We start from the raw sequence: 18,711 nt of genomic DNA, 5'->3' as shown, positions 1-18,711 counted from the left end.
TATGACAGCCAGATCTTTGTTTCAAGAAGTTATTTTGGTTGCATAAAATTAGGCGTCTTTCAGGAGACTTTTTATCATGTAAAAGTAGACATAGGAAATCCCTATCTCTACTTCTACATGAATATCACTGTATACTCTTGAATTCATTAGGTACTGAGTACTGATCGAGGAGTGGGGTATGAGTCATTATAATTGATACTATGTACTTTTTTATCTAGTGCAATCCCCTTTTGTTTGCATTTCTAACACAGAGCACCTCCAGAAGTGGGTTCTTCTTATACAATGAATCAAACTTCTAGAGGCTTTGGAGCTTTTCACTTGACTGAAAAATGTACAAATAAATTGTACAGGAGACTAAATTTCACCATATTTCAAATCTCATTGTGGCTCGTGTAATATGTCAATTGAAAGCACCTCATTTCTTATTATCTCACTTGCACTTTATTTCAATTAAACCAAGAACTAAACCCAATGAAACAAATGGATCTGATTTAGGAGTCCACAAAATATGTGGCAAATAGCTGAAACCTGAAGTTACCTCTTATTAGATTTGACCAAGTTTTTCAATCAAGTATAGCAGATACCACCCTATACCTAACTAAAGGAATGAATGCTGAAAATGAAGTAAAATGTGATCCCATTTGATTTAATATGGCATAATTTTTAATTAGGCGTAATATAATCAGAAATAGCAGTAAGAAACAAAATATAATTATCACTGTAAAAACCTAATTCACAATTAAACGCTATTAGTCAAGACATCCTGTGTAATTAAACGTTCATGAGGTGGTAAGAATTAATGAAAGCAACACAGAAATATAGATGATTTTGCCAACACGCACAATTTATATCCCATTATCGTTATTCTTCATCTGCTTCTAAATTTATATTGCTACCGAATTTCCCATATAAGTAAGTCTTTAAATCCCCCATCCACTCCTTAATCTCGGACGATTTAGATTTCAAAACTGCAATTTCTGTTTCGGTTTTATTCTTCGACTCCTCCAGACACGCTTGCGTTTTCTCAATGTCCTGGTAAATAAACACTTCGCCTACCAGGTAAGGAATCCTCTCTGTTTCGTCTAGAAGAATTATTTCGTCGCACGCATCCTCCAACTTTTTTAGATCATTCTGCGAGACACACACGTAAGTTTGCTAACTAACTAAACCGTACCTACCTCCTTCTCTTTGATTTCAAATTTTAGATCTTCAAGTTTGGCGTTTAACCTCGCAAATCGGTTGATTTTTTGTTGGTCTTCGAAAGTTATGTGCACATCGCTATCCTGTCAAATGAAAAAGGTGTTTTAGTTGGGTACGAGGATTATTAACAGCAACTTACTGCTTGTAGTGTTGACATTTTGCCGTTTTATTTGTACTTGAGAAGTTATTTAATTAAATTGATACATATGCACAATGATTCAATGAACAAATAAGGTTAGAATTTTAATTTTAGAAGATGGCTGTGGCTATGCACCCGGATCAGATCAAAATCGATGTCATGTGCAATGCGATTCGAAAAGAGGGAGTTTGCAGCGTACAGATCATGATGATTGATGATAGTCATCATTTTCTACAACATTTACTAAACCTAATTTTAAATGAATCATATAAACACCTGCAGCAAGTTGTATTTGAGCGACAAGTTCTTATGATCGCTCTAAATTAAATGTGCTTCCTAATAGATTATTATACTCTAGAGGGGCGAAATATTAACCTCCTAATAAATTTGTTGAACGAATACTGTCTCTGGATACAGTTATGTTACTATTTATTTTAAGAAGATTTAAGATCTCTGCCCTAAGATGAATAAAATAATCTCTCAATTCACCTACTAATTAATTACATTACCTTGTGTGGGGATTTGTTTTACGTAGATTGAAAGCTTTATATTAAGACCACATCCGCATTCTTATGGGATGGTCCTGACTCCTGATGATGTTCTCTAGAAGAATGTAGTGTACTAAACTCCAGGTTATACGCTAATTTTTGAGTCTCATATCCGTTTGTTGAAATTATAGCGTGTTATGCTGGCAATATTGTTGATTCGTTAATTAATCGCTTCATGAAAAGAAATTATGTATTGCGAATTTCCGGTGTGCCCTTATCATCAATTTAACAAATCCAATGTCTTAAGATAATTAAGAAATCATGAAAACAGAAAATGACAAACACAAGATATACATATTTATATCATTATTATTATTATACAGTTGAAATATTCTGGTTCTAGGACCTATAGGTTAAACGCAAGTTTTAGAACAAAGAACCAGTTTGGCTAGAAGCAGGTAATAAAACATTTGTGTGACTCATCTTTGGTGTAATAAATTCCGTTGACACAGAATAAAAACTTACATTGTTTACAATTACAATGATCAACATTTAAACAAACGAAGTACATGGAAATTAGCGAATTCCGACTCAAATCGCACATTTAAAATTGAAGAATCCCTCCCCTCGGGTAGGTATCTCGTCCCTCGTGCAAAATATGTCAGACTACAGATTCATAATCACAACTTCATTATACATTATACGAAAAAAACCTATATCACAGATTTAAACACTGTGGGGTTAGTGTTTAATTCTGTGCCTATACTAAAAGTAACACAAGGAACAAAAACTATCAACGGCCAGCTTTGCTTTTACGATTTATGTTTTAAATTTCCCAATTGATGTAAAATATAAACTAGCTATGTACAATTGTACACTGTACAGCGTTGGCAACACGTTCGTGATTATTGGCACTTTCTAGTCTCTTTTTCTATTCTTCAGATTGTACATATACATGTCAAGCTTTTCTTGTACTTCAGGCAGCATGATCACCGATACAAAATTTTCAAGGTCTGCCGCTCCGTTCATTTTGACATCCTGAAATAAAGCACAATACAAATAAGTAAGTACTACAAGCATAGCATGAATAAGTAGTGCACATGGGAACATTCCTATGTTTTCATAAAATGAGATTTAAAATCCTGCGGTACGTACTCAACAACCAGTTTAAATAGTTATGATAAAAATATGCAGAGTGGCCGTTTTTTTAAATAAAAACTCATGCGCATTCCATGTTAACAACAAAATTTGTGAAAATTAGTGAATCGCAACTCATATCGCACAAAGATTCTAAACCGAAGAGTTTTTGTTAGCAGAAGTCTACCCCTGGAATAGGTAACCTCTCCTCCGGGGTACCCGAGCCTACAGCTGAGATTGGAGATCAGTCACGGCATTAAACCCGATTCACATTATCGGTCACGTGACGGTCAGATCACGGACTGGTCAATTGTAGCGTATATTACTTATGAACATGTTCTAACCGTAACTTGACCGACAATAGGAATGGGCCTTAACTGCAATAATTGACCGGACCATAATCTAACCGTGACGTGATCGATAACTTGAATCGGGCTTTAGGTGTCGTAACTAAAGTGGTTACAGACATTTACCACCCCGCGATTGTCCCATTCACGACGAAAAAAATGTTAGTTTACAAACCATAAGTCACCACAAACAGCAAACAACGTCAACATAATTAAGTGAATGGCCAAATAAATGAATGAAACTACGGTCTGAAGAACGCAATTTCCATCTTCACCAATAATTTTTCCCATTAAGACGTCATGAGTGGATTTTATATCACGCGATTCATACTGCTGCGAAAGTAGTTATGATTTTGGACAATTGTGTCATACCAACGTTGCCACACTCTCCATATATAAGCTCCACTGTACTTTTGGAAATTGGAGCATCGCTTTGGAGTCCATTGTAGCAATCTAACACCAAGTGAGCTTTACATCTGAAACCTTTCAGAGGCGTTTCCAAACATGGGAGTAGGTATAAATAATATGACAAAAATTAATTCTCGTTATTAAAATGGCACGCCTCGTACAACTGAATTATAATTGCCATTGTAAATATTGCAAAAACATTTCAAATTAACTTCAGTTTTAAGTATTTTTTGTTATGATCAGAAGCTCATCTGGAGAACATCTTAATCAAGGTAATCAAACTTGCGACACTGGTAGGTAAAAATGCACCTACCTCAATTATTGACCTTCTTATGATGCGTTTAGTTATACCTCTTGCTAAAGGCGCTATCATTTCGTATTCTTTTAGAAAATCTTCCGCTTTCCGAATGGCGTCAGTCCTGTCGTTGGCGATTTCGTCGATCAATCCCACCTTCAATGCTTCGTCAGTGTTCAATATTTTGCCCTTAGTCAACATCAGTTCGGCATTTCTAAGACCGATTGTACTAGACATTAGATTGACAATATATCTAGGAAGGGCAATTCCCATTCGTGACCCGGGTATACCAATTTGCGAATTTTTCTTCATTACACGATATTCACAGCACATACCCAGAACGCAACCTCCGGCAGGCGAGTGCCCCTAAAACGAACCTTTAAACACAGCGATATCTAGACTATGATCAAATTCGTACGGTCATTGCGGCGACCGTTGGGAAAGAGCTGCCGTAAAGTTGTATGACCAACTCTTGGAATGTTGAAAAGTATCCCTTTACTCTTTCCGGTTTCGGTTTGAGTAATTCGTTTAGGTCTAGTCCGCTGCAAAACACTTTATCGAAAATCTGTAAAAATCAAATGTTGAACGAAAATGCCATCAGGAATTTTAAAAGCCCACCGATGATAAAATCATTCCTTGACATTTTGATTTTTCTAAATTGCTCAAAGTAAGTGAGAGCTCCGATATTAGCTGCATATTTAGGGTATTTACCGGTGGATGTTTCATTAACACGTAAGCAACGCCATTCTCCCTATTTATTGTAACATCTAAACACTTTAAGTTACTGAAAAACGTCCGAGTTTGATTAACGGAAATGTTTCTAGCAAGAAACAATGTTGCGTACTTATAGGTAGACATTTCACTATTTTATCTAAAATGTGAGTGGCACTGGCACTGAAGTTAAATATCATGTGTGCGTTGATAACGAGGATCCAAACATCGTTACTATGATTAAAGACGCGGCCTTCAAATAAAAAATCGCTATTTTTATATTTTGACGTAACCCAAGTCAATCCTCCCGCGCTAACAAAAATCAAGCAGAACACAAATTCCGAACACCAGTGTATGTAATACAATCTTGCATGCAACAATAACCGTGTTCCTCTAGAACTGAAGAAAATTTCGAATCATTTTGCTTACAGAGGGTAAATATGGGGCGAAGTCTGGACATAAGATATTGAGGTAGGTAACTGTGAGACATTCATCATCACATCTACAATACCTACATAACAAATCGAAGGAATATGAATTTGAATAATTTTAACCTGATGTTAGTCTAATACAAAATTTGATAAGCTTTAAGAGTGGCCCATTCAGATAGATTTAAAAGCAACTCCACATTCTTTCCCACATCAAATACATTGTTAATTAGCCTGACCTTCTCCAATTGAGAATGTATCTAAGGTAAGTTCATAGCTTTCCGTTCATACGTTTCCGTTTGTCCGTTAGCCAATCAGAAGACAGCAAATTTTTAAATCGTACGTCGTCCGTTTACGACGGAAAAGTTGGTTGAAGTTGAACATTTACGTTTCCGTTGGTCCGTTTTTAACAAGAGTGAGGTTATGTTTGGTACGTTAACAGTGTTCGCCTATTCGTTCTTCACGGTGATATTCAGATAGCAACGTGTTCTTACTTTCGTACTATTTTTACATACTGAAAATCACGGAGGGTACAGTACAAAATAAAATTTAGGTTATGGTTATACGTTGCAAATGTACACTGTGGACGGATTGCTATGAACCTTAACAAAATTGTACTATCCGTTTGACGGATCAACGCAACGGATGAACGGAGAGCTATAAACCCACCTTTTTAGACTAAAATTATATAGACCAATAATTGTCAGAGATACCTAGAATTAACTAATATTTGATCAGATATGAGATGGCATTGATTACTTAATAAAGTTTTTGACGTGACTGAAACGATTATTTTTTATAAAGGTCTGTATAAATTAGAATAGAAGAATTTTAAGAGTTTTAGACTTTTGTTCTACAATCGAACCGTGTAATTAACGTACGCCGGATAGTTTTGCGTTAATCATTGAACATTTGGTGACCGTGACAGGACCGGCTTTTTCCCCTGGCTGGAATAATTGTTTTCGACTGTTGTCTGCAGTAAAAAACGTATACAGTTTGTTCAGGTGTACATTGACAATCATGGATCAATACAAAAGGCATCGTAGAGTACTCCGTACCACCTTCACTAAATCGGCGAAAGAATTAGAAGACTTTTTATCGGCGGCGGAAGGAAAGGCACGTTTAATCTCTGTATCGCTGGGTATTTTGAAACAAAAATATGATGATCTAAGAAGAATTGACAGCGAGATATACCAGTCCCTATTGGAAAGTGATGGAAGTGAAGCAGAATTGTTGGCAGAGATGGATGGTATAATTCAAAAATTATGGCAGCATACACGCGCTGTCACAATTTTAAAGGTGCTATTCGCTTGCCCTACATTGAAGTTTACAGTAGGAAATTCACTGACTTGAACGCTTAAGCCGAGGATTTCCTACAGAAGCCGCGGAGCGAGTTAGGTGAAGAGGTAAACTCCGTAGCCTCGGAAAGTGATGTAGGCGGCAGATCAGGTAGGCGCAAATTTAAATTACCTACTCTAGAGCTTAAGAAGTTTGACGGGAGTATTAGAAATTGGTTGCCCTTCTGGTCCCAGTTGCAAAAGGTCCACAACGATCCGGATATCCGGATTTCAGTATACAGGGTGGTGACTTGCCTAACGCATCATAGGGATTTAAATGTAAAATTCATAACATGCGATTATTGGCTCCCCAAATTATTTTAGAGCAAAAATGTATTAAGGTTTTTTATAGGAAAAATTTTTTTACGGCAATCAACCGTATTAGTTTTCAATTTTTTGCATAATAAAAACGGAAAATTGGAAAAATAAAACCCCCATCTTTTTCAATAATCAGTGATGCCGTGGAATTTAATAATACAAAAACTACGCCAATATCCGTCATGCCATGGAATGTCTGCTATAAAACAAATCAAATTCTATAATAGTTATTTATGTATTAAGGGCATAATAGTGATGTTTATATTCTCGAGGGCGACGAGTTAAAAAGCTCGAGGGCCTATGGCCCGAGAGCTTTTTAGTCGCCCGAGAGTATAGACATCAGTTTATGCCCGTGGTACATACAAAATTTTATGTTTTACAAATAGTTTTCTTCGCCAAAATTCGTTTACAAAATAATTCATTATGTTTGATCGAGTATGCGTGGTTCGAATTTGTTAATGTGATTAAAACTATCCAAACGTCAAACGTAATTTTAAATAATTCAATTCATTGTGATAGAGGAGGAGGTTCCAGAAACTATTCGAAATAAGGCCAATCTTGTGATTTAGTAGGTATTGACAATTAATAATTGACGTTTCTAATTTTCAATGGCCTGCAAATACTTGTTTGTTTTATCATTAAGTATAAATGAGTTACTATGGTGATACTTAATGCCCTAGGGCATAAAGTGGTACTTTATGCCCGCGTATCACAGATATAAAATGTGCTATAATAGGTTAGTAAGACATAAAAAAGTATTATATTTAGAACAGCGAATTCAACATAAAGAAAGACCAAATTACTAAAATCGGTTTCCTAATATAACAATTTACAATAAATGTTCGAATAAGTCACCATTATCTGCAAGACAGTAACCAAGTCGATCATAAAATCCATTTCGAACTGCTGCTAATTGATAACTGGATATCTTTTTGTTTTAGAAAATTCCTTGGCATCGCAGATTATTGATAAAGATGCGGGTTTTATTTTTCCAATTTTCCGTCTTTATGTGAAAAAAATTGAAAACTAATACGGTTGATTGACGTAAAAAAATTGTTTCCACAAAAAACTTTAATACATTTTTGCTCTAAAATAATTTGGGGAGCCAATAATCGCATGTTATGAATTTTACATTGAAATCCCTATGATGCGTTACGCAAGTCACCACCCTGTATAGCTTGTAAACTCCTAAATAATATCAGAATAATTTATCGAAATTGTACTTCTGTTAAGAGCTTCAAAAAGCAGTTAAAGTTAAAATTGTTAAACAATCAAGCCAATATCTGAGTAGTCAGAATATATACTCCTTTTTCTCTTTCTTTTTTTGTACTTAAATTTCATTCATTTATAGTAAGTATACTTAATCTTACATATAGTTGCTTCATATTTTTGGTAGGGTTGAAAGACGGTTAGTACCGATACCTCGCCTCTTAGATAAGAATTTCTTTGTAAATATTATCTAATAAAGTATAAATAAATAAAATAAATAAAAAATATACATTTAAATGACAAAGTGGAATATCTGGTGCAAAGTACTTTGATGGGTAGTAGTGCAAGGCAATTAGTTGATAGTTTTCCTGCCACCGGGGACAATTATGCTAAAATCGTGAACTGTTTAATTTCGAGATTCGGGCGGGACGATTTGCAGATAGAAGTGTACGTGCGGAACTTGCTAAAATTAGTGATCAATAACAGTTTTTCGGACAATAAAGTAGATCTTCCTTTGTTGTACGATAATCTAGAAGCTCAGTTACGCGCGTTAGAAACTCTTGGTATAAAGTCCAATAAATATGCTGCAAACTCGGTTAAACCATACAGCTAAATGAAAAGAACATGGCCGAAATGGAGCATTACGGTCGCACTGTCTTTATACAAGCACGGTACTTTATACGAGACAGTTGCGCTAATAGAGTAGGTATATAATTTTTGATTGGTTGTTGAGATCGGCGACCATGTTGCATCAAGTATATGTATAGATACTCGTTATGTTGCATAGTGTACGCAACACATGTCATACGCGTATTGTGCGTTGCCTACTTCTAATTTGAATTTTCAATGCCATATGGCGGCTTGTCTCCTTATTGTCGCCATTGTCTCAATAAAGTGCCCTCTATCCGTGATCACCATAGACATATGAGAATTAGCATACCTATGTCTATGATCATTTGGCAAAATCACTGATCAGCGCAGAGAAATTAATATGATGGCGAGTTTCCTGTCACCGTTGCCGTGACATACTCTCCTCATTTTTTACTCGTTGATTTCTGCCTTCGCGCTCTAACGAGTTAGATGGTAGCTTTTCGATCCGATTATGATATTCCATTGCATTTATAAACGAATAGGAAAACAGGACTGTGGGGTATGCCTGCAAATCTTGAAGAAAGTTTTGCTCCTGCAATGGGTCTCGAATTATAATGCAATAAGTTACAATTTGCCGCTCTTTTTTTAAAATTCACTAATGGTGCTCAAAGTTAAGTCGATGACGAACTCAAACTTATAATTAGGATTAGCTATGATGTCGAATTCTCCTCAATTTTGAACAAAAGTGGTAAGTATTGACTTGCAAAAAAAATTGAAAAAAATTAAATATAAATTGAAAATTGAATATAAATTTCAATTGTGTTTATTTAATACTTTTTAGACAAAGAAGTTTACAAACAGTGAAAATCCTTCTACCTACAATTATTTCAGATACTTATTTGGATACGTTACAAAATATAGATATGACTTCAAGACTGGGTTAGGAACAGTTACTAGTTAGCAGGTAAACTCGCCCCCGAGATGTGACCATAACGAGAGAAGGGGGAGGGGGAGAAGATCCCATGTTTGAGATTTTTGATTAGGTACATCCCCGAAGCAGTGGATTCATACCACCTACTTCATTTTTCTCCACGCCCCTTGGAGGAAACCAGAAACCGATTTCTGGAACCACTTACCTTAGCAGATCAAGTTTAGTTAATTGATTTAGGTGATTAGCAAAAGTTCTATGAAAACTGTAGTGGAAACTTTTGTTTCAATGCGGTGACTCAACGAAACTTCCAGGTTTAATCAAGACTGGAAGCAAATGTTTTGACAAAAAGTAGATTGATCTTCAATATCGTATATCTTGAAAACCTTGGAAATTGGACAATTATTTATAGAAACCCCCCCCCCCTCCTTCTAACGAAACCGGAAGTCAAAAACTATGTTGCAGTTTTTTTCTCCGCCTGCTCATCTTCTACAATCCTGCTCAGTTACCAAAATGGGTCGACAATTTTTAGTTATGTTATAATCCTATGTAAAAGTACCCCTGGTCGATTTTTAAAAATTGTCAACATTAATTGGAATTCTTCTTTTTATTTTTCATATTTGCCATATAGGCAGCGATTAATTCTTGTACTTTAGGTCGCGAGATTAACGAGACGAAATCCTCAACGTATATTTTTCCGTTAATTGAAACGTCCTGTAATCAAAATAATGCATTATTACTAACATATTTATAACGGGCGATCAAAAATGAGTTGCTGTCAAATCGCCTTCAGAAGTTCAATTCCCATGTAAACAAAAATTTCAAAGGTGACTCGACAGCAACTCATTTTTGATCGCAGAGTACCACTTCAGTCAAGATAATACACAGTGTACCAAAATGAACATACATACCACAGAGTAGTATATTATCTTAAATATCGATAGCTGCGGTGTGCGGTGCGGTTATCGGAGGAACAAGTGCATTGTATAGTTACTATTCGACATTCGTTGCCGCTAGATGACAGTTTGGCTAATTACCATTACCACAGATTGAGTGTTTTATCTGTGCCACTATAGTGACTGTTAAAGGACAGTCAGGACATAATGCTCCATGTCCGCCATGTTTTTACCAAGTTGATCATTGAGCTGATTGATTTGGTTGTAATATGAGTACGTACTAACCCTTGGATTGGTCCGTGATCGACAAGGAGCAGCTGTCAGCGAGGTGGCCATGCTTAATCGAGTATGGGAGGAATTGGCTACAATTGATAACGAAAACTCACCTGTAGAAGTGCTCTCCTCATACTCTGTTTCGTAAAATGCCTGGCTATTGGAGGTATCACTTTGAACTGATTCAGAAAATCATTTGCTTTATCAAATGCGCTAGCTCTATCCTTTGCAATTTCATCAATCAATCCCACTCGCAATGCTTCATTTGTGGTAAAAAGTCTACCTGATGTTAATGCCAGTTCCGCGTTTCTATGACCGATTGTGTTTACCATCAACTGTACAATTGATAAAGGGGTACTATATCCCAACTTAACAACGTTCAATCCAATTTGAAAATTTTGAACCATTATGCGATATTCACAGCACAAACTCAGCACACAACCGCCTGATGGCGCGTGACCCTAAAAGAATGCTAGGTATCAAATTCTGTGTATCACTCTTCGAAAATTCGCACAGTAATTACAGCCACCGTTGGAAACGGACTACCGTACAGTTTTATGATGACCTCCAAAATTGTAGAAACTAACGTCCGTATCGTCGCTGGTCTCGACTCATACATTTCGTTAAAATCCAGTCCGCTAGAAAACACTTTATCGGAAAACTGTAACGATAAAACGTACACAAAAGTCTGCTAGCGAATTTCTGAATATGCGTACCGATGTTAAAACCATTCCTGAACACTTGGTTTCGTCTAAATTGGTCAAAACGCTTGAAATCTCAGACAGAAGTTCAGAGTTTAGGGTATTTACTGGTGCGCGTTTCATTGTAACGATAGCGACGTTATTTTCGTTGTTGAGCACTTCTAAGTACCTAAAGTTACCACTAAACAAACGAGCTTGATAGGATACCTTTTTTGAGAGGAACAATCGTCGTAACATGGTTTTGCACACATACCTATACATTACGGTCGAAACTAACGTGCAATTTTGCAGTTATTGCAAATAAAACAACCGTGATAAGATAATGATGTGACCTTTGCTTCAAAAAATCTAGACATAAAGGTTCTAGTGTCCGTCTCACCTTGACTTTACAGTACAGCGAACATATAAGGGCAATGCAATCCTAGTGAGATAATGGCAAAAAAAAATTTTTTTATTTCTACATTATTGCAATTTAATATATTATTTAATAATAAAGAGACACTAACAAAGCACTAACGATTGTCACTTTTCCGCTCGTTAGTGTTTTCAACGAGGGTAGTAAGTCAGCACTGCACAAAAGGGGGTCGTTTTCTCAGAAACGTACTGGTGCAAGTTATAAAGCACTAAGAGGCACTAACGAAGCAGTAACGATTGGCACTTGCCCTCTCGTTAGTGCTTTCAACGAGGGTAGGCAGTCATCACTGCACAAGAGGGGGTCGTTTTCTAAAAAAACGGCCGGTCGTGCTGATGCGAGTTATGAAGCACTGAGAGGCACTAACGAAACACTAACGATTAGAACTTGTCCGGTGGTTAGTGCTTTCAACGAAGATAGAAAGTCAGCGCTGCACAAGAGGGGGTCGTTTTCTCAGAATCGGTCTGTCGTGCACTAAGAGGCACTAAAGAAGCACTAACGAGGTGATCACGTACCGAATTGCTTTCGGATTACGCCTTTATGCCTTCAAAGAAACCTACGTTCTAAATGACAAGTCTCTATTTACCGCAGTTTCGACTGTAAAACGTGAAACCCTTTTTTCCTCGTTCCTGTTCCAGTGGGAATTTCGGGAAGTGTTTTACTTTCTTAAAAACCTTCGCGGGCAGATGTCCAACCACTCTCTAAAGTTTCATTGCAATCGCGGGTGAACGGTTTAGGAAGGCATACAAGACATACACACATTAATTTTAATTTATATAAACTACAAACTATATAGTAATAGCAGGTCCTGCAGGCCTGTGTGTCATCTTACATCAACGATAGTCATTAGTCTGGCGAAAAGGAAAAAGAAAATAAAGCCAAAAATAAATGAATAAATAAATGTACGAGTACTCATTACGGAACCTTCGCGAAGATCAGCAACCAATTTTTGCCGATACACAACTTTCCTAGATAGATCCTTTTGATCAACCGCATTACAGTCTGAAACTCCACTCTCTACTTGATCTCTAAGGAACGAGGCCTCATCAGAACAAGTAAGTGGCCTTGAATTGATGACGGCTTCACAATCACACAATACTGTCATTAAACTTTCATAGTCCAGTGAAACTCGTCCCAACACTTTGCGTAATAACTGCTTTAAAACCCCCACAAGTCTTTCCCAAAAACCTCCCCACCACGCTGCCGTAAGTGAGTTGAATCCCCATTGAATACGTTCGATACCACTGCTCTCGGCGATTTCTTCAAAGTTTACACGCGAAAAGGCATTTTCAGTGCTTACAAAATTAGTCCCATTGTCACTATAACTCTCGCCAGGAAAGATTGCCGGTCACAGCACACCTTGTGTCGAACTACAATCTATGTTTTTCTCAAGATGCGATCGACTTCCGGAATAGGATCGTGCCAATGTTGATCGAGAAGTCTTTTTGTTCAACATTGACACGATACTATCCCGGAAGTCGCTCACATCTTTAGAAAAACATAGATTGTAGACCGGGATCAAGTGTTCTATGACAGGCAATCTTTCCTGGCGAGAGGTTTATATATTTTTATTTTTTTATTATACCATGCTATACAGTGAATTTTTTTAAAATGCGAACATAGGAGTTTGCACGCAATGTAATTTCCCTATGTTCGATTTTAAAAAAAACACATCAATCTATTGAATAGTTCAAATGAGTAGTAGATACAATTGACAGCTGTCACATTTTTAAAAATACCGCCGTCCAATTTAATTACGAAATCGGTTAGGTTATTGCTTAGAATGTCAAGAGGACACTTCGAACATTTATTGTAATTGTTTTCGGTATTTATTTTCTTATTTTCTTCATTTATGTATTGAATAGATCAAATTAGTAGAATACCAGGTGCACATGACCTACAAATAATTGAAGGTTGGTTCACAATGAGTTGTGGTGTCAGTGCGTGGCCCGTGAGGTCAAGTTATCGTAAGTTTAATAGCGTTTTCGATTGGCAAAACTCGTGCTGCACGAGTGCAATTTTTACGTTCTATTGGTAATTTTAGGGCAATTTTCTGTTCCATTGGCAAATGTGACGCAACAATTACGCACTCGGTGCAAATTTCGACGTACGAGGTCCGAGAGCTCGTGGAGCTGCTAGTTAACAAATTTTCAAAACAAACGTGCGACAATTTGAATTTGTTTCTTGCGTTGGGAGAGTTTTATGTCGGCATCTAGCGATAGCGAAGATGATTAACTAGCCATAACTTCTGTACCGTACAAGGGGGCTTCGATAACAAAGAATTTGATTGTAAGTGGACTGTAATTATGGCCTTGTTTATGCTGGGAATGAAAGAATATAGACACATAAATAAACGTGTTTATTATAAAAAATACAAAGTAAATGAATTTCTATTGAATATGGTTGACGTAGGCACGACGGCTACTAGAATATGGTAAAGTTACGAAGGGCCGATAATGTAAACAAAGGAACTTACGTGTTGTTTCGAAGTCCATTAACAACGAAGGCGATGGTGCAATGGCGAAGATTGCTCTATTCTACGAAGTTGTCGAATTTGTTACAACGAAATCTTCTTATTGATGTGCGGTGCTTTGACGTTCTGCTTGTTAATAACGATGTTGCAAACTGCACGGCGACATCTTGACTCGTTGGGGATCGATCGAGATCTATATGCGAACGACGAAGGCTAATCGGCCATTGATTAACGGCGACTTCTCAACGTAGTTGAGTCGATGCCTTCTAAGCGAAGAATCGGACGAATTCTGCGCGACGAGTACACATATTGCGCTTCTGCGGCTCATGCGCGCACACGTAACAAATAGTAATATATACAGGTAAGGCAAAATGTACAGGGTATTTTCATTAAAGGAAAAACGAAAGGATATTTTATTCTAGTTTGGGGACGCAACAACTTCTATTTTACAAAAAGTTGCACTTACTCATTAAACTGAAAGCTAAAAATTGGTCCTTTACAGGAATTTCAAATTTATATTCCTCATCGTTTATCATAAATAATACTGAAATCGTTTGTCATTTTTTAGAATAGAGATTTGTCGATTACCTAAATCTAAAATGAGGTTATGGACAAATTACAACAAATATTTACGAATATTTATGTTTCATAGAGAGCAATTTTCACATGGATTTCTTCAGTTTCTCGTGCAACACTCGCGCAGTACGAGTTTTGCCAATCGAAAACGCTATAACAAACACCCATGTAAAACAAACCAACATTACATATTTTCAGAACGATGCCATAAACGCCATCTAATTTTTCATTCAACTGTATTCTTTATTCATTGGACTGAACTTATCTACATGCCTAACTTCATAACATTTAGAACACAGCGTTGTCACATTTACATAAAATCATACAAAAGCTCTCTGTTGCCAATAAACATCTCCTACACAAGGTATTATTATTGTTACTAAAAACAATGTTACAATTGCTTTCATGTAACACTGATTTTGCTCAAAACAGTTGTACAAAATTCCCATTCTACCACTTTCTAATGGAGCAATTTTTAATGTACCTATGGCAAAAATAAATATTCAAATTGAAGTATGCAATTATAAGACATGTGCTAAGTAAAGCTAGTTGCACATCGAACGTAAGCGTAATCAGAACCATAATCATAAAGTTCAAATGCCTGAAATATATGTCCTTTGCTACATGGAGTTACGCTTATGATTACGGTTATTGGGTGACCTTCATCACACATAAATTGAGTTCAAATTTTTCAACTTTGTGTTTCTGATTATGTAAAAAAGCTTATAGCGCATGCTCGCATTCGTCAGCTGATTGTTTATAACCTAAATCTATTTATGTTTTCAATTTCAAGGTGCCACTTTTACTCAAAATAAACCGCTATTTAGTCTAAATAATTTGCTTATTGCTTGTTTAGTGTATAATAAAAAAGAGTATGTCTGCGTCTGCCCTTGAGATAATAGATGTGGAATTTAAGGGTCGCACCCACCATCGTCTTTTCTTAACTCCATTACCCAGAGTTGTTTTATTTCGATTACGAGTGTACAATAGCAATGTTAAGCAAAACGCATAATCATTTTTAGCCATTTCTTGTTTGCCGCGTATTTCAGGAAAATTTCAAAATTAAGGTTATAGATTACCTTCGATGTGAACACACACAAATTTTACGAATTGTGGGTACGTTTATGATTTCGTTTACGTTTGATGTGCAACCGCCATAAGAACTCTTTTTAAGTACAAGTTTTTTTTCCTATTGCATAATGTAGGTAAGTATACCTTCTAAAATGGGATCTTGTCCACATTCCATACAATGTCCAAGGGTAACCTCCATACAACAATGTTAAGGAGGTACCTATCCATAGCGCACTTTAAGTTTTGATTTTATTTTATTGTATTGTAACAACAAATTTTTGTCAATTTAAATGAATTATTTTTATTTCTTTCTTTTTGTTTTTTGTACTTTGAAAAAAATAAACTTTCTTTCTTTTCTTTCAGCTTACGGACCCTAAGCCACGGCCTGATGAGCCAAGTGAAAAGCAAAAGCTGCTGAAAACACCTTAACCCTTTTTCTTACGTAGCGTAGTCAATTAATTTGTTCTCTTCAATGAGCGAAGTTCAGGAGCACCTGTGATTTTAAGATAACGCCTCATGTATCCCAAAAGGTATTGCTATTAGTCCAATCTATTATCTATGATCACAATTAGCACATTAAAAAACTTTAGACCACTTTATGTTTTAAAAGGTGCCGTTTAAGATAGATTTTACTTTTTGACTCAAAATCACAATGAGCACATTTAAAATCCTTCGCCACTGTATGTCTTAAAAGGTGTTTTTCAAGATAGTATTTACGATTGGTCCCATAATCACAAGTAGCACATCTAAATACCTTGGAAACTTTATGTGTTAAAAGATGTCGTTTAAAGTACTGTGTAACATTTGTTTCATAATCACAATCACCACATTTAAAATCCTTAGAAGTTTTATGCTTTAAAAGATGTTGTTTGAAGCTGGGTTTAAGATTTGTCTCATAATCACAATTGGCACATTTAAAATCTTTAACAACCTTATGTGTTAAAAGGTGTTGGTCAAAGTTATATTTATGGTTTGTCTCATAATCACAATCAACACATTTTAAATCCTTCGATACTTTATGTTTCAAAAGATGTCGTTTGAGGTTGCGTTTGTTATTTGTTCCATAATCACAATCGGCACATTTAAAATCCTTAGAAATTGAATGTTTTAAAAGGTGTTGGTTAAAGTTATATTTATGGTTTGTCTCATAATCACAATCAGGACATTTAAAATCCTTCGAAACTTTATGTTTCAAAAGATGTTGTTTGAAGTTTTCATCATTTGTCCCATAATCACAAGTAGCATACTTAAAGTCCTTAGAAACCGTATGTTTTAATAGATGTCGTTTGAAGAGGTTTTTATTATTTGTCCCATAATCACAAGTAGCACATTTAAAATCCTTAGAAACTTTATGTGTTAAAAGGTGTTGTTTGAAGATGAATTTATCATTTGTCCCGTAATCACAAAGAGCACATTTAAAGTCCTTAGAAAGTTTATGTGTTAAAAGATGTTGTTTGAAGTATCGTTTATCATTGGTCCCATAATTACAAGTAGCACATTTAAAATCCTTAGAAACTTTATGCGTTAAAAGATGTCGTTTGAAGTTGCGTTTATTATGCGTCCCATACTCACAATCAACACATTTAAAATCTTTACAAATTTTATGTTTCAAAAGGTGTTGGTTAAAGGAATATTTCTTGTTGGTCTCATAATCACAAGCAGCACATTTAAAATCCTTACAAACTTTATGTTTTAAAATATGTTGTTTGAAGTCGCGTTTAATATTTGTCTCATAACTACAATCGGCACATTTAAAGTCTTTAGAAACTTTATGTGTTAAAAGATGTTGTTTGAGGTTGCGTTTATTATTTGTCCCATAATCACAATCACCACATTTAAAATCCTGAGAAATTTTATGTTTTAAAAGGTGTTGGTTAAAGTAATATTTATTGTTTGTCTCATAATCACAATCAGCACATTTAAAATCCTTAGAAACTTTATGTCGTAAGAGATGTTGTTTGAAGTTGCGTTGATCATTTGTCGCATAATTACAAGTAGCACATTTCAAATCCTTAGAAACTTTATGTTTTAAAATATGTCGTTTGAAGTTGCTTTTATAATTTGTCTTATAATCACAATCAGCACATTTCAAATCTTTAGATACTGTTCCATAATTAGCAGCAAAATTAAAATCGTTAGAAACTTTATGTTTTAAAAGATGTCGTTTGATGTTGTTCTTATAATTTGTCTCATAATCGCAATCAGCACATTTAAAATCCTTAGAAACTTTATGTTTTAAAAGATGTTGTTTGAGCTTGCTTTTATAATTTGTCTCATAATCACAATCAGCACATTTAAAATCTTTGAATTCTGTTTTACACCTAGTTAAAAGGCGGCATTGAAAGTCAGAGCGTTGCTGGACTTCTTCATTAGAAAGAGATTTTGAATGCAGTGTACTAATGGTAGTTTCGCTCTTTACTGTCACCAAAACTTCGTTGCTTACTGAAATGTGTCCCTGAAGAGAGGAATGGATTTCTTCTTCTTGTTTTGGTTCGATTTTAATTAGTAGTGTGTCCTTATCTCCATCCATATCTAAAAACAATAGCTGTATTTGTTTCAAGTGGTTTAACTAAGTTAAATCAGTTGAAGTGATTGCACTTTGTTTTTTTCGTTTACATCAGTTCCCCCACTACTTACCAAGTGAACAGAAATCACTATATGGTGATTGCGGAAAAAGTTGGTACAGAACTTAAGATCATATAAACATGATCTAAGCAGTTAAATCACTTCAATTAACATAACCTCAGAAAACTGGAATCATAACCTCCCAGGC

The 18,711-nt window shown here is 35.7% G+C and overlaps 3 protein-coding genes across 5 annotated transcripts; all 3 read right to left on the bottom strand.

The window, feature by feature from the left end:
* Window positions 1-689: 689 nt before the first annotated feature.
* On the bottom strand, window positions 690-1,434 carry LOC116173672 (probable prefoldin subunit 4). The gene is made up of 3 exons (XM_031491309.1): window positions 1,340-1,434; window positions 1,179-1,283; window positions 690-1,131 (listed from the first exon to the last, which is right to left on the bottom strand). The coding sequence occupies exons 1-3, from the start codon at window positions 1,355-1,357 to the stop codon at window positions 862-864; spliced, it is 393 nt and encodes a 130-aa protein (XP_031347169.1). The 5' UTR covers window positions 1,358-1,434; the 3' UTR covers window positions 690-861.
* On the bottom strand, window positions 1,357-5,490 carry LOC116173671 (enoyl-CoA delta isomerase 1, mitochondrial-like). Its single transcript, XM_031491308.1, has 4 exons — window positions 4,633-5,490; window positions 4,433-4,579; window positions 4,033-4,380; window positions 1,357-2,865 (listed from the first exon to the last, which is right to left on the bottom strand). Exons 1-4 carry the CDS (start codon window positions 4,870-4,872, stop codon window positions 2,746-2,748), a joined length of 855 nt encoding a protein of 284 aa, XP_031347168.1. The 5' UTR covers window positions 4,873-5,490; the 3' UTR covers window positions 1,357-2,745.
* A 3,925-nt stretch (window positions 5,491-9,415) lies between these two features.
* LOC116173670 (enoyl-CoA delta isomerase 1, mitochondrial-like) lies at window positions 9,416-11,695 on the bottom strand. 3 transcript variants are annotated; one of them, XR_004145971.1, is made up of 5 exons: window positions 11,422-11,690; window positions 11,220-11,366; window positions 10,819-11,166; window positions 10,448-10,769; window positions 9,416-10,250 (listed from the first exon to the last, which is right to left on the bottom strand). XR_004145971.1 is itself a non-coding variant. In XM_031491307.1 (5 exons), exons 2-5 carry the CDS (start codon window positions 11,527-11,529, stop codon window positions 10,125-10,127), a joined length of 729 nt encoding a protein of 242 aa, XP_031347167.1. In that variant the 5' UTR covers window positions 11,530-11,567; window positions 11,614-11,695; the 3' UTR covers window positions 9,416-10,124. The 3 variants fall into 3 exon arrangements, 2 of the variants coding, with proteins under 2 accessions (XP_031347167.1, XP_031347166.1); XM_031491307.1 differs by lacking the exon at window positions 10,448-10,769 and having other exon boundaries at window positions 11,422-11,567; window positions 11,614-11,695; XM_031491306.1 differs by lacking the exon at window positions 10,448-10,769 and having other exon boundaries at window positions 11,422-11,688.
* Between the last annotated feature and the right edge of the window lie 7,016 nt (window positions 11,696-18,711).

This window comes from Photinus pyralis, unplaced genomic scaffold, assembly GCF_008802855.1.
Source record: "Photinus pyralis isolate 1611_PpyrPB1 unplaced genomic scaffold, Ppyr1.3 Ppyr1.4_LG6, whole genome shotgun sequence".
Classification (NCBI taxonomy): Eukaryota; Metazoa; Arthropoda; class Insecta; order Coleoptera; family Lampyridae; genus Photinus; species Photinus pyralis.
The sequence above is the reverse complement of the archived record's forward strand: the minus strand, read 5'-3'. Positions and strand labels throughout refer to the sequence as shown.